Source organism: Peromyscus eremicus, chromosome 18 (genome assembly GCF_949786415.1).
Source record: "Peromyscus eremicus chromosome 18, PerEre_H2_v1, whole genome shotgun sequence".
NCBI lineage: Eukaryota > Metazoa > Chordata > Mammalia > Rodentia > Cricetidae > Peromyscus > Peromyscus eremicus.
This window is the reverse complement of record NC_081434.1, coordinates 17,421,152-17,437,939: the sequence shown is the minus strand read 5'-3', so window position 1 is coordinate 17,437,939 and position 16,788 is coordinate 17,421,152. Positions and strand designations below refer to the sequence as shown.

Genomic DNA, 16,788 nt, shown 5'->3' with positions numbered 1-16,788 from the left:
CCGTCTCTCCAGCCCCCTGTTTTACTCTTACTTTGGTGTCCTGAAACAACCAGACCTCCTGAGTGTTTCTGATGGTGTTTATATGGGTAGTCTAGACTCTAAAGAGATCTTAGGGGCTGCTTCAGCCTGTAGCTAGCACAGAACTGGTGAGTTTTCGCCACTTAATAGCATTTATGGTGGTTGTTTCATTTTTACATTTGGTGTTCCAAACGATGGGTGTTTAGTAGTGTAAGTACTGAGTGTTTCCTCGCTTACTGTTACTCATTCACACTTTTGCCTGTCTTCTTTTCAGTATGATGAAGAAGGTGAAGAAGCTGATGAGGTAATGTTTACCAAATGAGCAAATAGTTCACTGTATAACACATTGAGAAGCAAATTGAGTGATTAATGTATTCCGTTGCTATAATCATTCTGTGATTTGGGATAAATTTTGTTTGGAAAATGATTTTAGAATTCTACAGCCAAACAATGTATGTATAAGGTTTCAATAAATAAATTGCAAAACTCAGCAACATTTTTTTTTTTTTATTTCAAATAATTTTGTTCTGCTGCAGGGTTATCAGCTCTTTGAAGAAGTCAAAAGCTGCAGTAAACTTTTCCAACGTTGGCTGCAGTAAATCTTTTCAATAAAAGCTGTCTGGATGTCTCAAGTTGTGTTGGGAAATTTTTCATGTTAGAAGCTTTCAAATTAAATTGTATTATCCACAAACTCTGTAATCATGAAAATCTGTTAACCCGTAGAGTAACTTGTACTAAAATTTCCATACATTGTGAGCCGAGTTTTCCTAATATGTACCTACTTCATGGATGCATTTTGAACTTTAATATAGGAAGGGGAAGAAGAAGGAGATGAGGAAAACGATCCTGACTATGACCCAAAGGTGAGCAAACCCAGCGCTGTTTCTTTTACTTTAACTTCAACGAAAGGGAGAGTGGACGGCCTTGGCTCTTTCTATGGATTCCACATGTATTGCTCGGTTGTTTTCCACCCGAGGGCAGTTAGAATTAGTCAGCTAAGGAGCTCTGGGGGCAGGAGTGCTTTGAACTTGAGGGCAGTGCTGGGTGTTGGTTCTCCCCACCACCGTTACTGTTATTAGTATTTAATCCCCAAAAGTCCCAGTCTACAGTTTTAGGGTAAGACTCCTTCAGAGTCTGTAATAATTCGCAGGACTCATTTAAAACCTAGCATTTCCTTTATTCCATTCATTGACCATATGCTGTGGAATTTCAGGAAGGTATTTAATTAAGCAAATATAAGGGAAGTAAAATAGTATTTTGATAGGTATGAATTAGTCTGAATATAAATATCTTGGAAAATAAAAGGACAGATGATAATTGACGACATGCCCAACATGATGGTCTTTATTGCATACTTTGGTGACTTGCTAACTTAAGTCATGTGTCACTATCCCATGTCACTCGTTTTCACCAGACTGGAGGTAGTGTGATAAAGAAGTGTTGTGTGACAAATACCAAGCAGGTGGAAGGTAGATTGACGTGTTGTTTTCCTTTGACAGAAGGATCAGAACCCAGCAGAGTGCAAGCAGCAGTGAAGCAGGAAGTCTGGCCCCGAGGACGGCCTACCCTGTAATAGCCTAAACCCGACTGTCTCTTACTTACAGCCTTATGTTTTGTACTTTCTTGGTAGACTCAGTAAGTTTTTAAAGGAAAGGAAATGGATATTTTAAAGACCAATTTGTTCTACCTAGCATCCCAACTAGAGTTCTGTCAGATATGTTGAATGCATAAGTCCTTGCTAATGCATGTCCATTTATTGCTGCAGCTTGGTTCTTCTGGAATATTTTCACCATATTGGAATACAGTTATGAAAGTCAGCTGTTGAACACATTGTTTGGTGTAGCTGTTTGTTTCCTAAAGAACCAAAGTTGTTTCCAGCTGGTAGAACAGGTTGGAGTCGGCTGCATTAGCTCCTGCTTCTGTTACGTTGTTAGGGGATGATGCGGTGACTGACTGATTGGAGGAAAGGAAATGGTGGTTAAGAATTTCCAGTTAAGATCAAACCTACTAACAGATTATTAAGGGAGTTTTATATTTTAAATGATATAACAGAAGTCAACTCATGGTTATTAGTTATCATAGCAAGGTGAACAAACCCTAGGTTTTTTGTTGTTTTTTCAGAAGTTAATCTGATAGTATTTCAATGTACTTTGAAAATTAACCTCCATTAATTAAGTATCTTTTCTTTGTGGTAGGGCCTACCCTTCTGCTTTCCTGGAAAGGATGGATTTACATCATTTGAACCTATTTTGAATTTTCTCGTTTGTTTGTTTGCCTAATTTTGTTTTTATAGCCTAAAATAAAAATGTTCTACAGTCTTAGCTCTCACAGGATGATGTCTCAGTTTGTACTGATGGAGGCTATTGCAGAGGGTTAGCTGGAGTTCAGGGATGCCTAGTTTTCCATATTGAACACCCTTGGAGATGGCAATACTTCTGTGCTTTTAAAAAGGGGACAAGTGATGTGTGATCTCTTTTTATTTTTATTTTTTGGCTTCTGTGTTTCTGGTCAAGGATGAGTCGTGTGTCCTCTAGCCATGCTCCTGTTTGCTGTGGACAGTTACGAATGGGTAGTCCTGTTGATTTAACTACCTCACAGATATGTTAAGGCATACTGGGGTAAATCACACAAACTTTCTCAGTCTTACTAAATGCTCAAAAAAAAAAAAAAAAATCGGGCCTTTGTACCACATTGTAGTCACACTAAGCTTGACTAATTAAACTGGAGAATGAAGTTTAAACACCTCTATTATAGGTCTGAGCATGTGGCTCCTATTGTAGTGGGAATGGATGAAATTAGTGTGCAATTTCAAGAGATCGATGGGTTGTTCTTATTTAGTTTCCCCCCCACTTTGGGGTTCCAAGTGACCACATTGTAATAAATCCCAAAATGGTAATGAGGCCATTGCAGGGGAGGGTGACATTTAAGTTTTAGATACCGAGAGCTACATTAAAAATACCTCAGGCTAATTACTGTTCATTGGGGGGAGGAACTTTTCTTCACAGGGTATGTTGATTGGATTGTTCTCGGACAGTCTATCGTTCCTGCTGTTAATAAAATTTACATCGAGTTGTTTTTTTCTTTGGTGGAGAGGTGATAGCTCTTTGTGAAATTTTTGTATTGAGGTCTTAGGATGGGAACACATTGTGTAGCTGACCTCTTCCTGAGATTTTTAACTACTGGAAATCCTTAACCAATTGCATTGTCTCCTTTATTTTGAAAATACTTTGGTTGCTTTCTATTAGATGGTTTGTACTATTTTCTGTAATCAATCGTCTAAACACAGCTTATTTTCTTGAACATTCAAGTTTGTGATCTAAAGATCGAATCCCATTTTCAGTGGATTTGGAGAGCTAGTGCAGTCCTTCCCTCCCTCCCTCCCTCCCTCCCTCCCTCCCTCCCTCCCTCCCTCCCTCCCTCCCTGAGGAAGTAGCTGTTGCCAAAGGAACAGTAGCTGCTGCTTGTTGTGGAATGGGAGTGTGCTGTGTGGACACGGGGTTCAGTGTTCATTACGACATACTGTCAGTCCCCTGATGGGTCTCTTCCATTCTAGAAGTCTGAAATGTGTAATTTGAAATCCTTAATAAAATTGGATCTAATTTTATAAAATATACTGGTGATATTTGAAGTTTTTACAACTTACATCATTTCTTTGAAGATTGGAGAGCAGCTATTCTATGCTTAAACCACTATGACTGTTAAAATTCATTTTTAAGAGGACCTCCTTAGACATGTAAGTTTCTGATGTGAAGAGCAGAAAGAAATTCCATGGTTTATTCTTCATTGTCTATAATCATTATCTTTTGGACAATTCTGATTTTACATTTGCAATGCATAAACTGTCTTATTCATGGGGTGTCAAGAAGTTCTCTTGTTTTCCATCCAAAACATGATGGAAGCCCTGTACAGTTCTTTATAAACACAAACTCTTGAGAAAGGAATTTGGAAGACCGATCTTTCAAATCTGCTAGGTGGACAGAGTAGTCTCACAACTGAGTAGCTTACTTGGAATGTCTGGGAGGTGCCCTGCAGTTTGCTCAGATTCAAAGCAATGCTAATAGTCACTCTTCTGTATGGGAAGGTAGACGTCTTCATTGTTGGCGATGGTGAGTTAGCAACAGAAAAAGGGAATTCTACCTCTTATTAGCTCATTTACACATTCACATTAGGAAAAAGACATTGGCTTTTATTTTTTTGTGTGCTTAAGTTCAGGTGGTATATGTTAAGAAGCCTTGAGGTAACTGAATTCAAAGTTTTTATATTATTACATAAGACAGTCTGAATTTGTGGGTTTATTTGAGTTACAGGCTAATCACATTAAAAATTACAACTGAAAACCGTATCTTGCTGTGCAGAAATAGAAAATCTAAAATATTTGAATGCTGTGATTTCAGGGCTTCGTGTAAGATTTATAGTTCATTTTTAATGGTTAGTCTAATAAGACTTAGCCTTTAATTTTGACTTTAAACCAAATATTATTTTTAGATTTACAAAATATATAATCCAGAAGAAGCATAATTTATAGGGACTTTGGAAAACATGTGCTATCCAGTTTTTAAAAATCCTGTATTGTATATATATATCTTACATCCTATAAACTCAATTTTGTTTTAGAAGTGTTTGGTAACTGGCCACTTTAACCACCAAGTTTCTAAAAGTAAATGTATCTAGCAGTGGCAAAGTAGTTCTGTTATTAACAGATGTGTTATGTGTGCTAGTTTACAAATCCAGACATTAACCTGGATTAGAAACAAGTTCTTGGACGAAATAAGGCTTATTACACGTTTTAGAGTAGTAGAAACATTGGTATAGGAGTTACTTTCATTTAAAGATGCTGGCATCAGTTTCCCTCCTGATTTTCACATCCTGTTTCATATTGACATCTAGTTTCAGGATTTTCAGCTTCAAAATAAGTTATTGACGGATATCAAGAGAAATTCGGCACAACAGTTGAACGGAAGTGAATCATTAGTAGACTTTCAGTTTCACATAAAGCTCATGGTTAAGCTGCTTAAAATAGAGGCTGTGCTTTCAAACTACGTTTTTAACTGAACAGGAATTGGGAACAGCTAGTGCAAGGGACAAACGCAACATTTCATGACGTTCCTGCCAGGATACAAACTTGGGGCTGGGATTTTGAAGATGAGCAGGAAATGTGTTCCATTGGCCTAGAGGAACGAAACTGACATAGGTATGGGATAGAGGCTAGGGACGGTCCTAGAGGAACAAAACTGACATAGGTATGGGATAGAGGCTAGGGACGGTCCTAGAGGAACGAAACTGACATACGTATGGGATAGAGGCTAGGGACAGTCCTAGAGGAACGAAACTGACATACGTATGGGATAGAGGCTAGGGACGGTCCTAGGCTACTGGAGAGGACAAAGGTTAGAGCGTGGGTGCAGCAGAGAAGAGGTGAGCCAGGGAGGTTCCAGCGTGGGTACAGCTGCTCCAGACGGTCCCAGGGATGGTGAGCCTGTGCTACACGAAATTTAGCCGAAGGAGGCTCAAGATTTCAGTTACTTTAATAACAATAGATTCCTTTGGCATTTTGTGTTCATTTACATACAGTCTTCCCTGAATTACTGGATGGAAAGTTAAACATGGTGTGCTGCTACTGCTGTATTTTCCCAGTATGAAAGTATTCTTTTAAAGTAAAAAAAACTTAAAAATGCAATTTCAATTCATTTTGGTAATTATGTTTCTCAGGCTTGATTTATAGTACCTATATGTTTTTGGATTTGTATGTAATTAAATAAGGCTTGAAAAGTTTTTCTAGGCTCATTATAGGTCTCTGCCTCATTTCTTAAAGGTGATGGGGTGTATTGCAGAGGACCTGGGTTCACTTCCTACACAATGTCTTATATAACTCCTGTTCAAGGGAGATTCAGGAACCAGCCACTACAGACAATCTCATAAGCACAAAATAAAAATAAATCTTAGGAACAAAACAAAAGCAGCCCAAATGGGAGGTAACCTTTTTCTTGGTTGAATTAAGGAAAGATACAGAATAATACATAAGTACAAACTGCTGGTTTTCCCCCTAATAATTAGTATTTGGGCCATCTAGCAGTTTATTTTGTGATATGAATGAAAATGAGAAAGGTGTAATTGTGTATTAAAACCATGCAATCCTGAATAATCTGTACTGTAGAGCTTTTAATGGCCAGGTATAAGGAACCCAGGTATTGGCAAGTCCTATTTGCCAATATTTTGATTTATATTAAGAAAGATGTGAGAATAAAATACATCTAGAACTGGATGTAATGTAACTGTAGAATTCGATAAGTTCTCAACACAAGAAAACTTAAAATTGATAGTTTTACTTTGTGAGCATACTTTGGAAGCTAATTCTAGAACTTGATGTGATTTTAAAATTTTTTTAAAGTTTTTAAATATTTTATGTATACATGAAGTGTTCTGCCTACATGTATGCCTGTACACCAGAGGAGGGCACCAGATCTCATAGGTGGTTGTGAGCCACCCTGTGGTTGCTGGGAATTGAACTTAGGACCTCTGGAAGAGCAGCCAGTGCTCTCTCTCAACTGCTGAGCCATCTCTCCAGCACCCAGGTTTTAAAATGTTTACTTAGTGATTTCAAAGGCCACAGTCTTGCTTGGGTAACAGGTTCCTAGATGCACATAAATACTAAAGACTGGGTAATGTAGCTAGCCATAGCCCCACCTCAGTTTCAGAGTCAACTAACTTTAGAAAGCCGGCTTCTGTGTGGCTTCTGTGGTCTGTTAGTATCCAGAGAAGACAAGAAAAATGAAATGCATTTCACTTCCATCTTCAGCCTGATGTTGATCTGGCTGTCTTGCTTTGAACCTGTCTTACTAGATGACGGTGCCTTGGTTGGGTGTGATTTTGGACTTAGCATTTGGTGTTTCCAGCATTATGGGAAGACGTTGGTTAAGTTTCCATTGTTATGGGCCTGAGTGACCTCTCACTGTGTAGACCAGATTGGTCAACGCACAGGTCTGTCTGCCTGGCTCTGATGGGAAATAGGATTAGGAAGGAGCTCGCTCAAACCTCAGGTGGAATTTAAACTACTTTGGAGAACAGGTTACAGGATTGAGGGAAGGCAGAGAGCCTTCAGTGTGGGTGGAGTTAATATTCATTGCCTGGAGGTAGATGAAGAGCTGTGCTTCCCAGCAACTCCAGTTTCTCTTACCTAATGGCCTCTTCTGGCCTAAATGCATCGTCATTAATGTCATACACGCTCAAGCGCACACACCCCATTTCCTGGAAGGAGGGAAGACAAAAGGCCATGTGCAGAGGTTTGGGGGTAGGAATTAGAGTGTCACAATGAGGGCTAGAGGGTGATTAAAGGTCTGGCTAGTACCTGGAGGTGGGGAATTGCTGTGCTAGACATGTTTACTCCCTAGTACTTACTGAGCATTTACAAGGCCCTAGTCCAGTGCCTAGCATATGGAAAGGGGGGTGGGAAGGGTGATGTGTGCACTGCTTGCTCCTCAGAATGTTCTGTGGGGGTGGTGCTAGGGAGCAAGCCTAGGCTTTAAAACTGTAGGCAGCAGCTGTAAGGTGAAATTGGAACCGCAGCCCTATAATACTCGAGTTGTTGTTCAGCTGTGCTATGCTAAGTGGTCACTAGGGGGCACTAGTTCACCAGCTAATAATGCAAAAAGCCTAGGAAGCATTATCTTGAAAATTGACTTAGAAAGTAAGAATTTTGAGGTTGTTTTTTTTTTCTTTCAGAAAATTAGGAAATGAGAACTCTTATGTGGATGAGGCAATTTGTTTTAAACACTGAATACGATTACCTGGCATTTTCATGTTTTTAGCTTTTTTGTTTTGTTTTTTTTTGAGGTAGGGTCTCTGTAGCACAGGCTGATCTCATGACATTTTCCTGCCATACCCTCCAGGGTGCTGAGATATCTTTTTAAAGAAATTTTTGTCTTGGTGTGCATGTGATAGGAGTGGTACAAGGAGGTACAGTAGCTTGAGAGACCAGCCCCTTACCCTGTGAGCCGTTTACCAGTCCTTGGTATTGGCTCTTCAATCTTTTAATTACTCTTGCGGACACTGGGATGCTGGTATGTAAATGCCTCACAATATTGCTTAGAAAAAGACTTGTGGGGTTCAGTTTGGATGGACTTAAGGCTTAGCATGAGTTGTATTCCATTTTAAAGATAGACCACATGCATGTGGTGTGACATCTTGAATTTTTACTTTTGAGACATTGCCTCTAGCCTACACCTTGAACTCACAACAATCTGGTTTGGCCTTAAAAAAATTGTTGCTGTTACAGGTGTGAAGAAGCACCATGCCCTGTGACCCTTACCTTGAAAGGTTTCTGTTTCAGTAAAGAGCAGAAATAAACAATGGGCATAGTCAACTCGCTGCTATGCTGGAAGGTAGTACATACTATAGGAAACATTAAGGGAGTTGTGCTGATGGCAGATTGAGTGACCAGTAAGGTTCCATTGGTGTGAACAAAATGTGAAGTAATGGGAAGACTTTTTTTTTTTTTAAAGATTTATTTATTTATTATGTATACAATGTTCTGCCTGCATGTACACCTGCAGGCCAGAAGAGGGCACCAGATCTCACTATTGATGGTTATGAGAAACCATGTGGTTGCAGAGAATTGAACTCAGGACCTCAGGAAGAGCAGCCAGTGCTCTTAACCTCTGAGCCATCTCTCCAGCCCGGAAGACTCTTCTATTGAAAACTTAAGATGAATAAAATTAGGAAGATTGTGCCCAGAGGATAGATGATCAAGGTCAGGATGGTGATGGTAATAAGCTCCAGAGGTAGTTTGAGGAAAATGGGGTCTGATAAACATAGCTGTGTATAGACAGGGGTAAGATTGGTGCAAAGCAGATGTGCCTAACACATTTGCAGTCTTTACAACATGCGTTTTAAGTCCTTAAGGAAAACACTGACATACACAGGAAACCGGAAAGCAAGGTCGGACTTGATGGCAGAGCTGAACTGTAGCCCACGGCACACTTTCGTCCTCGCTCTTACCCCAACTGCTGTAAGCTGCCTGCACGTTTGTGCTCTGCAGACCCCTTACACATCAGTGTACAGGGTGGTGATCATCGGTTCAACCACCCATTGGTCCCTGGAACTGTTTAGATGCCATTTAGGTAGGGTATTTGGAGTCCTTACTGAGAGTGTAGTCTAGATGAGTGTTGTAAGTAGACATTTCGACTACAATGCAGTCCCAAAGCTCAGGGCTCTACAAGAGCTTCTGTGCCATGATCCCTTACTATTTCTGTCCAAGGAGTCATTTTGTATACTTAATGATTCCTTAATTGAACTCTGGAATGTTAACTTTTTCAGGGTTCATTAAAAGCCCTATGTATCTCACTTCCCTGTGACTTAAGAGCCTTCTTTTAATACTAAAGAAATGCCCTTACTAATAAGAGCTTTTAACTTCATTAGTAGTCTTATTCTTTGGCACTAAGTACCTGGATGTACCAGACAGGTGGAAAACAATGATGTCCTCCAAGAAAAGTTGAATGAACCATTAGTTATGTAAAGCAAAACTTTTGTTTTTTTCGAGGCAGGGTTTCGCTATGTAGCTTTGGTGCCTTTCCTGGAACTCACTCTGTAGCCCAGAGCTGGCCTCGAACTCACAGAGATCCACCTGTCTCTGCCTCTGCCTCCTGAGTGCTGGGATTAAAGGCTTGTGCCAACACCACCTGACAGCAAAACGTTTTTTAATGATTCTTACAGTGCATTTTCTGACAAATTATCTTGGGGCTTTTGGTTTTGTTTTTCTTAAAAGAAAAAAAAAAAAAAAGGATCACTATAGCCAGTGAGGTGGTAATGGTGGCTGCTGAAATAAACTGAGAGAGTTTCTGCAAAATTCTAAAACTTAAATTTGCAATAATCGAATTCATTGTGGTCACTGTACATTGATTAAAGTCTTTAGTCAGAATTAAGTGAGTGCATTTGAAATCTGTGTTGGCTGTTTGGGCATTGGCAAGTAACTTAGGAAAAGAGTGTTTTATATTCTGGTAAACTGGGTTACAGTTCAGTTTGTTTTTCCATACAAATGTCTTTGTCAACTGTACCTGGCTTCAGGGACTCTGAATTAGAGACCGGAAGTGCCCTTTACAGATAAATGAGAATGCCATTCTGCTAAAAAGATGGGCCACTGGTCATGTGGGAATTGGAATGATCACTTGTTCTACAGAGGCAGGGAGAAAAGATGTTTGGTAGTCAGAATTGCAAATCTACTCATAGATATACACGGAGATACTGTTCGTGTGTAATTGCATTAGAAATCTTCACACAGTTCTAATTCTTTATTGAAAAAGTATCGAAAGGCCCTGGAATACAGCCAAATTCATTTAGGACTCAAGATTGGTTTGAAACCGGCCCATTCGATTGGGTATTGTGCCTTGGAGGAAGGTTCAAGAATCCTGTTTTTTAAGACATTAAGTTTTAATTTCTTAGCACGGAACACAACTTGAGTGCTTCATGTTTCACTTTCTCTTCGCTTGGATTCTTGATTCTTGCGGTGTGGCAGCAGCCCATGTCTGACCAACCAGACTATTCTGTCCCACCCTTATAGTGAGAGTAAGACTCAGAGGTTACTTCCCCAATCAGAGGAGAGATCTCTACCTTTTATTCTGCCTTCCCAGGAAGCAGCATCTCTGAAATATTTAAGTACAAGAATGGGAGTGGGGTCTTACCAAAGTCAAGATTCCAGTAGGTGTTTGTAGGATGCCTGCCAAGGCTTATGTATGTGATCTCGTAATACTGCTCCTGTTGCCGAGGAGGGCAAGGTCTGATCCAGAAGGAAGCCCAAGGGACTAGAGAGGTGGATGGTTCAGCAGTTAAGAACGCCTCTTGCAGAGGACACTGGTTCAATTTCCACCTGGCTCACAACCTAAATTCCAATACCAGGGGATCTGCTGACTTCTGATTTGCGTTCACATACATACACAGTGGGAAAAACACATAAGGAAACAACCTGAGAGCGTGGGGCCGGGGTGAGTGGGTGGGTGGGTGGTGAATCTGGCCATTGCCAGTGCTCTGGGGTGGGAAGTCAAGATTATACCTGGAGTGAGTCTACCCCTCTTTCCGTGCCACTACACCAAACCAGTAGCCTTACTGTTCTGACTTACCTAATTTTCTTGAGGAAGCACCATTTAGTGACTGAAAAAAGTAGGAAGCACTCTTGGGGCTTTGTTCCCTGAGATGTTTACATAGGTGTCACACCGTGGAACCGTCTACGCGCTCACCCTAGGGCCGGCTCCCCAGGCACTCTCGCCCGGGCAGCTGCTGCGGAGAGCCGCCCCGCCAGGGAAGGGCGGGACCGTGGGGATGGCCTTTCGGCGCCCTTTGGGCGTAGGCATCTGTCGCCTGGCAGTCGCGGCGACCTCGGCGACCGCCGGGAGCCGCCAAGAGTTTCCGGAGCTCGGAGCCGGGCGCGGAAGGCCGTGGGCGGCGGGGGCGGAGCTAGGGCGCGGCGGGGGGCGTGGCGGATGGGCGGGGCCGGCGCGCGGGGGCGTGTCCGCGGCGGGCCCGGGGGAGGCCCCCAGTTGATGAGGCGGACGCCGGCCGCCGAGCGCCTCTCGGAGCTGGGTTTTCCCCCGCGGCGCGGGCGCCAGGAGCCGCCTTTTCCGCTGGGTGTCACTCGGGGGCGGGGAGGGTGGCCCATTGAAAAGCGCCGCGAGGGGGCCCGGCCAGTGCCCTTCGGTGAGCGCTCGCGGGAGGACGGCAGAGAGCAGCCGGCTCGCCGCTCCGGGATCTTGTGGCGCGTCAGGACGCGGCTGTCCCTGTGCCGGGACCCCGAACCGCCACCGCCACCGCCACCGCCACCGCCACCGCCACCGCCACCGCCACCGCCACCGCTCTGCCTCCTGCGACTCAGCCTCCTCTGCGCTCTCCGGGCAGGCGGCCGCGGAAGCCGCTGGAGTGAGGACGGCGCGCGGCTGCTGCTGCTGCCCCCAGCCCGGGCGTCTGGAAGCCGAAAGGCCGAGCCGAGCAGCAGCAGCAGCAACATCAGCAGCAGCAGCAACAGCAGCAGCAGCACCCCTTATGCCGGAAGGATGCTGGAGAGCAGCGGCTGCAAGGCGCTGAAGGAAGGAGTGCTGGAGAAGCGCAGCGACGGGCTGCTGCAGCTCTGGAAGAAGAAGTGCTGCATCCTCACCGAGGAAGGGCTGCTGCTCATCCCGCCCAAGCAGCTGCAGCAGCAGCAGCAGCAGCAGCAGCAACAGCAGCAGCAGCAGCAGCAGCAGCCCGGGCAGGGGACCGCGGAACAGTCCCAACCTAGTGGCCCCGCCGTCGCCGGCCTCGAGCCACCCGTCAAGCTCAAGGAATTGCACTTTTCCAATATGAAGACTGTGGACTGCGTGGAGCGCAAGGGCAAGTACATGTACTTCACTGTGGTGATGGCGGAGGGCAAAGAGATCGACTTTCGGTGCCCCCAGGACCAGGGCTGGAACGCGGAGATCACGTTGCAGATGGTGCAGTACAAAAACCGTCAGGCCATACTGGCGGTCAAGTCGACGCGGCAGAAGCAGCAGCACCTGGTCCAGCAGCAGCCTCCGCAGACGCAGCAGATCCAGCCCCAGCCCCAGCCCCAGCCCCAGTCCCAACCGCAGATCCAGCCTCAATCGCAGATGCAGCCCCAGCCGCAGATGCAGCCCCAGCCGCAGATGCAGCCCCAACAGCTACCCAAGCCTCAGCCCCAACAGCTCCACCCCTACCCGCATCCTCATCCTCATCCTCACCCTCACCCTCATCCTCACCCGCACCAGCATCCGCACCCGCACCCTCATCCACACCAACTCCAGCACGCGCACCAGCCTCCTCCTCACTCGCAGCCGCACGGCCACCGGCTTCTCCGCAGCACCTCCAACTCTGCCTGAAGAGGGCGGCACCCCGGCCACTCAAGGTAAGGTCCTGGCAACTTGGAACACCTAGAAACCTGGGTTGTTGGGAAAGGGTGGAGAGCTTGTTCACCGGTTCCGCTCTCAAGGCAAAATGAAAAAATCCTTTCAAGTTTCTGGAGAGGTGGCGAGAAGATGAGCAAGCTGGAGCTAGTTGAGCCCAGGCGGGGAGGGAAGGACAGGAACTCGGGCAGGGAGCGGGGCACGGTGGATGGAGTAACTTCCCACCACCGCGATGGATCGCCCTTGGCCAGTGCCATAATACTCTAGTGCTACTTAATCGTGTCTTTCTGGTGTCTTTCTGGACCCTCTATCCTTTAGACTGGCCGGGAGGGAACTGGGGTCTTGATTTCTGAGCCACCCATTTCATTCCGTGTCCTTTCTTTCCAGGTTTTGAGGACTCCGGGAAGTGGGACAAATGCATTGCTGTTGTGTTTACTTGGATCAAGAACAAGTCTCCCCACCCCGTGCCAGCTCAAGTAGTTTGGACATCACCCGACTGATAACTTGCTTGCAGTTCCTCTTAGTTTTCTGCGTAATCTTCATCACCGTGCAGGAAGCGATTCTGAGTCAAGACGACTTTATTTATGAACCTTTGAAAGGATCATCTAATGTAATGGACCTTGTAGGAGCAATTTATGTACTGTAATTTTATTTTAATGTATTTTGGTTTATGATTATTTATTAGTTTTTTTATGCCTATTCTAAGACATTTCTGAATGTAGGCCACCCGCCCCCCCCCCAATGAAACTTTATTTTCAGAAACTTGTTTCCTAGTAAGCCCTAATCTTGGAAAAGAAAAAGGGTGTTGGAGGGGGCAAACACTACAAAATTGATTCCTTCTCCTTAGGGTGTTCTCAGAAAGTCGACTCTTTCATTGTATTTGAAGAGGTTGAAATTAAATTCTGACATTACTTTTACTTGTTTAGGTCTCTTTCATAAATGTGCAGTTTCATAAAAGTACAGAAGCTTTTTTTTTAAGCTAAAGGGTCAGAATGCATAATTACAAAAATCTGATGGTCAAGATCATGCTTTTCTTAAAAGAAACCAGTAGGAATGACCCTGGATTTCAAAATATTTAAATACCACCCAGCTGTGTGTGCTGCCTGGCTTGATAATATGGTAAACTGAGTCTAGGGGAGGGAGCTTGTAGCAACTGTGTAGGAAAGTTTGATGAATCCATATGGAGCTGAGAGCAGGGCTCCTGGGATTCAACCCTAGCACCAAAAAATGTCATTTTGATTGTAGATATTAATGCACTGATGTTTTTATTTAAAAATGTAGGAGGCTCTTCACTTAACTTGAGGGTGTTTTTTACCCCCCGTTCAGAATGCCAAGCCTTTCACCAAGAGCTCTGTGTGCTTGGCTTGGGCCATGTTGTCTTAGCCTTTTACCCTGTCTTAGACACACTCTGAAAATGATTTGTGAATATTTCAAAGGACCAGGAGTCATACTATTTTTCATCCTGAGAATAATACTAAGCAGAGAAATCAGCTCTTTTCTCCTTATTGCTCAGGAAGAAATCTGGACCTTCCATGTTTTGGTTGGATTGCTAAATTCACAGGCAGAAAGGAAGGACTGGAGACACTCTATGGAGGTTCTCAACCCCCCCATTACACCCCCCCTCCATGACTGGCCTTCCCACGAGGGTGGGCGTGTGTGTGTGACATATCAGATATCCTGCAAATCAGCTATTTACATTACAGTTACAGCTGTAGCAGAATTACAGTTATAAAGTAGCAACGAAAGGAATTTTATGGTTGGGAGGGGTCACCCCAACATGAGGAACTATATTAAAGGGTCGCAGCGCTAGGAAGGTTGAGAACCACTGGAGTCTAGAGTTGTCAGTGAGAAAACAAACTCCTGTTTTCACAGCCACTGGTTCAGGATGCTGAGGGGGTGGGGGGGGGAGGATGTGCTTTTAAAGGTAGAACAAACCCTCCTCTGTGTGAAATCAAAGGGATGGTCAAGATGTACAAAGGCAGACAGTGGAGAAGGAGTCCCGGATGACACCAGAGTCTCTTGGGGCTGAAAACCACTTCCTAGCTGCCCGGCTGTACTAACTGGTCTCTGTTGGCCCTGACCTTTTCACGGCGTCTTGGTCAGTAGTTTTTCAGCATCCAGACTGGAAGGCTGTCTTTCAGAACTGAGTTGAAAGACGATTTGGTGAGGTGAATGCTGTGATTCTGAAGTCATAATTTAACTGAAAAGTTGCAGGGGACAGATTAGAACTTCACACAGGAAAACCTGACTGAGTTCCCTCTTTCAGGGCTGTCTAATTTGTAGTTGTGAAAATATTCTGCCCACGGGTTAAAGCGTACATACCGAGTATGTAGGACAGCCCCGAGAGGCTATCTTGACACACTTCTCAGGTTTGATTTGGCTTCCTTGGAGCTAATTCTGTGTTTCTGATAGAATGCCCCCAGGATGTACTGTAGTTATACATGCAGAGCATATAACCCCGGTTAACCCACGGCTCTTTCCGGCTGCAGCTTTTCACTCTGAAATTGATGTATTATCAGGATAGTAAAGCCCATCCCAAATGAGTTGAAAACTAAGATGAACGTAGCTTTTTAAAAGACACATCTATTGTTGGATTACATATAGAACTGGGTCATCTCATTGAAAAGCCCAAACCAAGAAAACATGCCCAGGCTGTCCTGGTTGCTAGAATATTTTCTTTCTTACAATAGCCATGGCTCTTCATAGGATCAACGGAACTGTGGCCTCTTGTCTTTTCGTAGCCTTGATTCTGCAATCACATGTTAAATGGACCCTCTCCAGAGGTTTCTCTTGACATTAAACCGTGAAATCTCAGAGATTGGAAAAATAAGTTTCTTTAAATGATTTTTGTTTGGGTTGGTTTTGTGCTTCAAGACAGGGTTTCTCTGTGTAGCCCTGGCTGTCCTGGAACTTGCTCCTGTAGCCCAGGCTGGCCTCATAGAGATCCATCTGCCTCTGCCTCCTGAGTGCTGGGACTAAAGGCGTGTGCCACCACACCTGGCTTCTTTAAAGTTGTTTTAATACTCTGAAATTAGTACTTTTTTTTTTTTTCCAGGGAGGGGGGTACCAGTCACGCTCAACAAAACAAAGTACAAATGTACTTGATGGCGGTCTACCCGTAAGAAAATGATATAGACCACCTAAGACCCTGGGAAACCTGCCTGGCAAGGGAAGGGGTTTCATCATGGAAAAGGTTGAAAATATTTTTACCCCAAGAAAGACAAAGGGGCAGACAGGTCCAATCAAAAAAAAAAAAAAAATCCACCCTAGAAACAAACATGAAATATAAAAAAATTGAAAAATGAAAAGGGATGTCCCATCTGGAAACTGAACTTCTGTCCTTGGATTTGTGTTGGCAGTCAACCTCCCACACAGTCGGCTCAACAACTCAAATGAAAGAAGGAAGGATGCATGAAAAAAGCCTCAGCACCCAGGAGGTGGTCTCTCTCGCTTCGCTGAGTGTTTCCTTTATTCGTTGTCCATGTTTCCTGAGACATCAGGGGACAGGTTGGGTGCCGTGACCTTCCTTGGTTTTCCTTTTTCAGTAGAAATCCGTTTGGAGCTGCTGTGTCCTGAGGTCAGAGAATAAATAAATGTGTGTGTGGTCCTTTCAGGAGACCCGGCTTTATCAAACAAGCAAGGATTCCCTAACCCTGGATGAATCAAACTAACTTTCTCATTTCAGCTCATATATGTTGTTTTCTGCAGTGAAGGTTAAAAAGAAAGCAGGGCTCGTCATATTAAAGGAGTTTCCTCTGAACGTAAACAATGCCAGCAAGTCTGGCTGAAGCTGAAAGGCCTGTCTGGGTTAGCTCTTCTCTCTGTCTCACTCTCTCTATCTCTAATTCTCTTAAATTTTAATTTTAAATCTGATGCAAAGTAAGTATAG

The 16,788-nt window shown here is 43.9% G+C and overlaps 2 protein-coding genes across 5 annotated transcripts in view; both read left to right on the top strand.

The window, feature by feature from the left end:
* Nap1l1 (nucleosome assembly protein 1 like 1) overlaps positions 1–2,339 on the top strand; it is a 28,580-nt gene extending 26,241 nt beyond the window's left edge. Inside the window, exons 13-16 of one of the 4 annotated variants that reach the window (XM_059245121.1) lie at positions 293–322; positions 831–881; positions 1,521–1,587; positions 2,214–2,339. In XM_059245121.1, the coding sequence (XP_059101104.1) occupies positions 293–322; positions 831–881; positions 1,521–1,553 (114 nt within the window). In that variant the 3' untranslated portion in view covers positions 1,554–1,587; positions 2,214–2,339. Of the gene's footprint in view, positions 1–292; positions 323–830; positions 882–1,517 lie in introns of all 4 variants that reach the window. The other 3 variants (XM_059245119.1, XM_059245120.1, XM_059245118.1) reach the window with 3 other exon arrangements.
* Positions 2,340–11,546: 9,207 nt separating this feature from the next.
* On the top strand, positions 11,547–13,816 carry Phlda1 (pleckstrin homology like domain family A member 1). Its single transcript, XM_059245589.1, has 2 exons — positions 11,547–12,901; positions 13,287–13,816. Exon 1 carries the CDS (start codon positions 11,547–11,549, stop codon positions 12,873–12,875), a length of 1,329 nt encoding a protein of 442 aa, XP_059101572.1. The 3' UTR covers positions 12,876–12,901; positions 13,287–13,816.
* The last annotated feature ends 2,972 nt before the right edge of the window (positions 13,817–16,788 follow it).

Bases quoted from the DNA above. Each gene is read 5' to 3' on its own strand.
- Phlda1 (XM_059245589.1), top strand. From the start codon at position 11,547: ATGAGGCGGACGCCGGCCGCCGAGCGCCTCTCGGAGCTGGGTTTTCCC.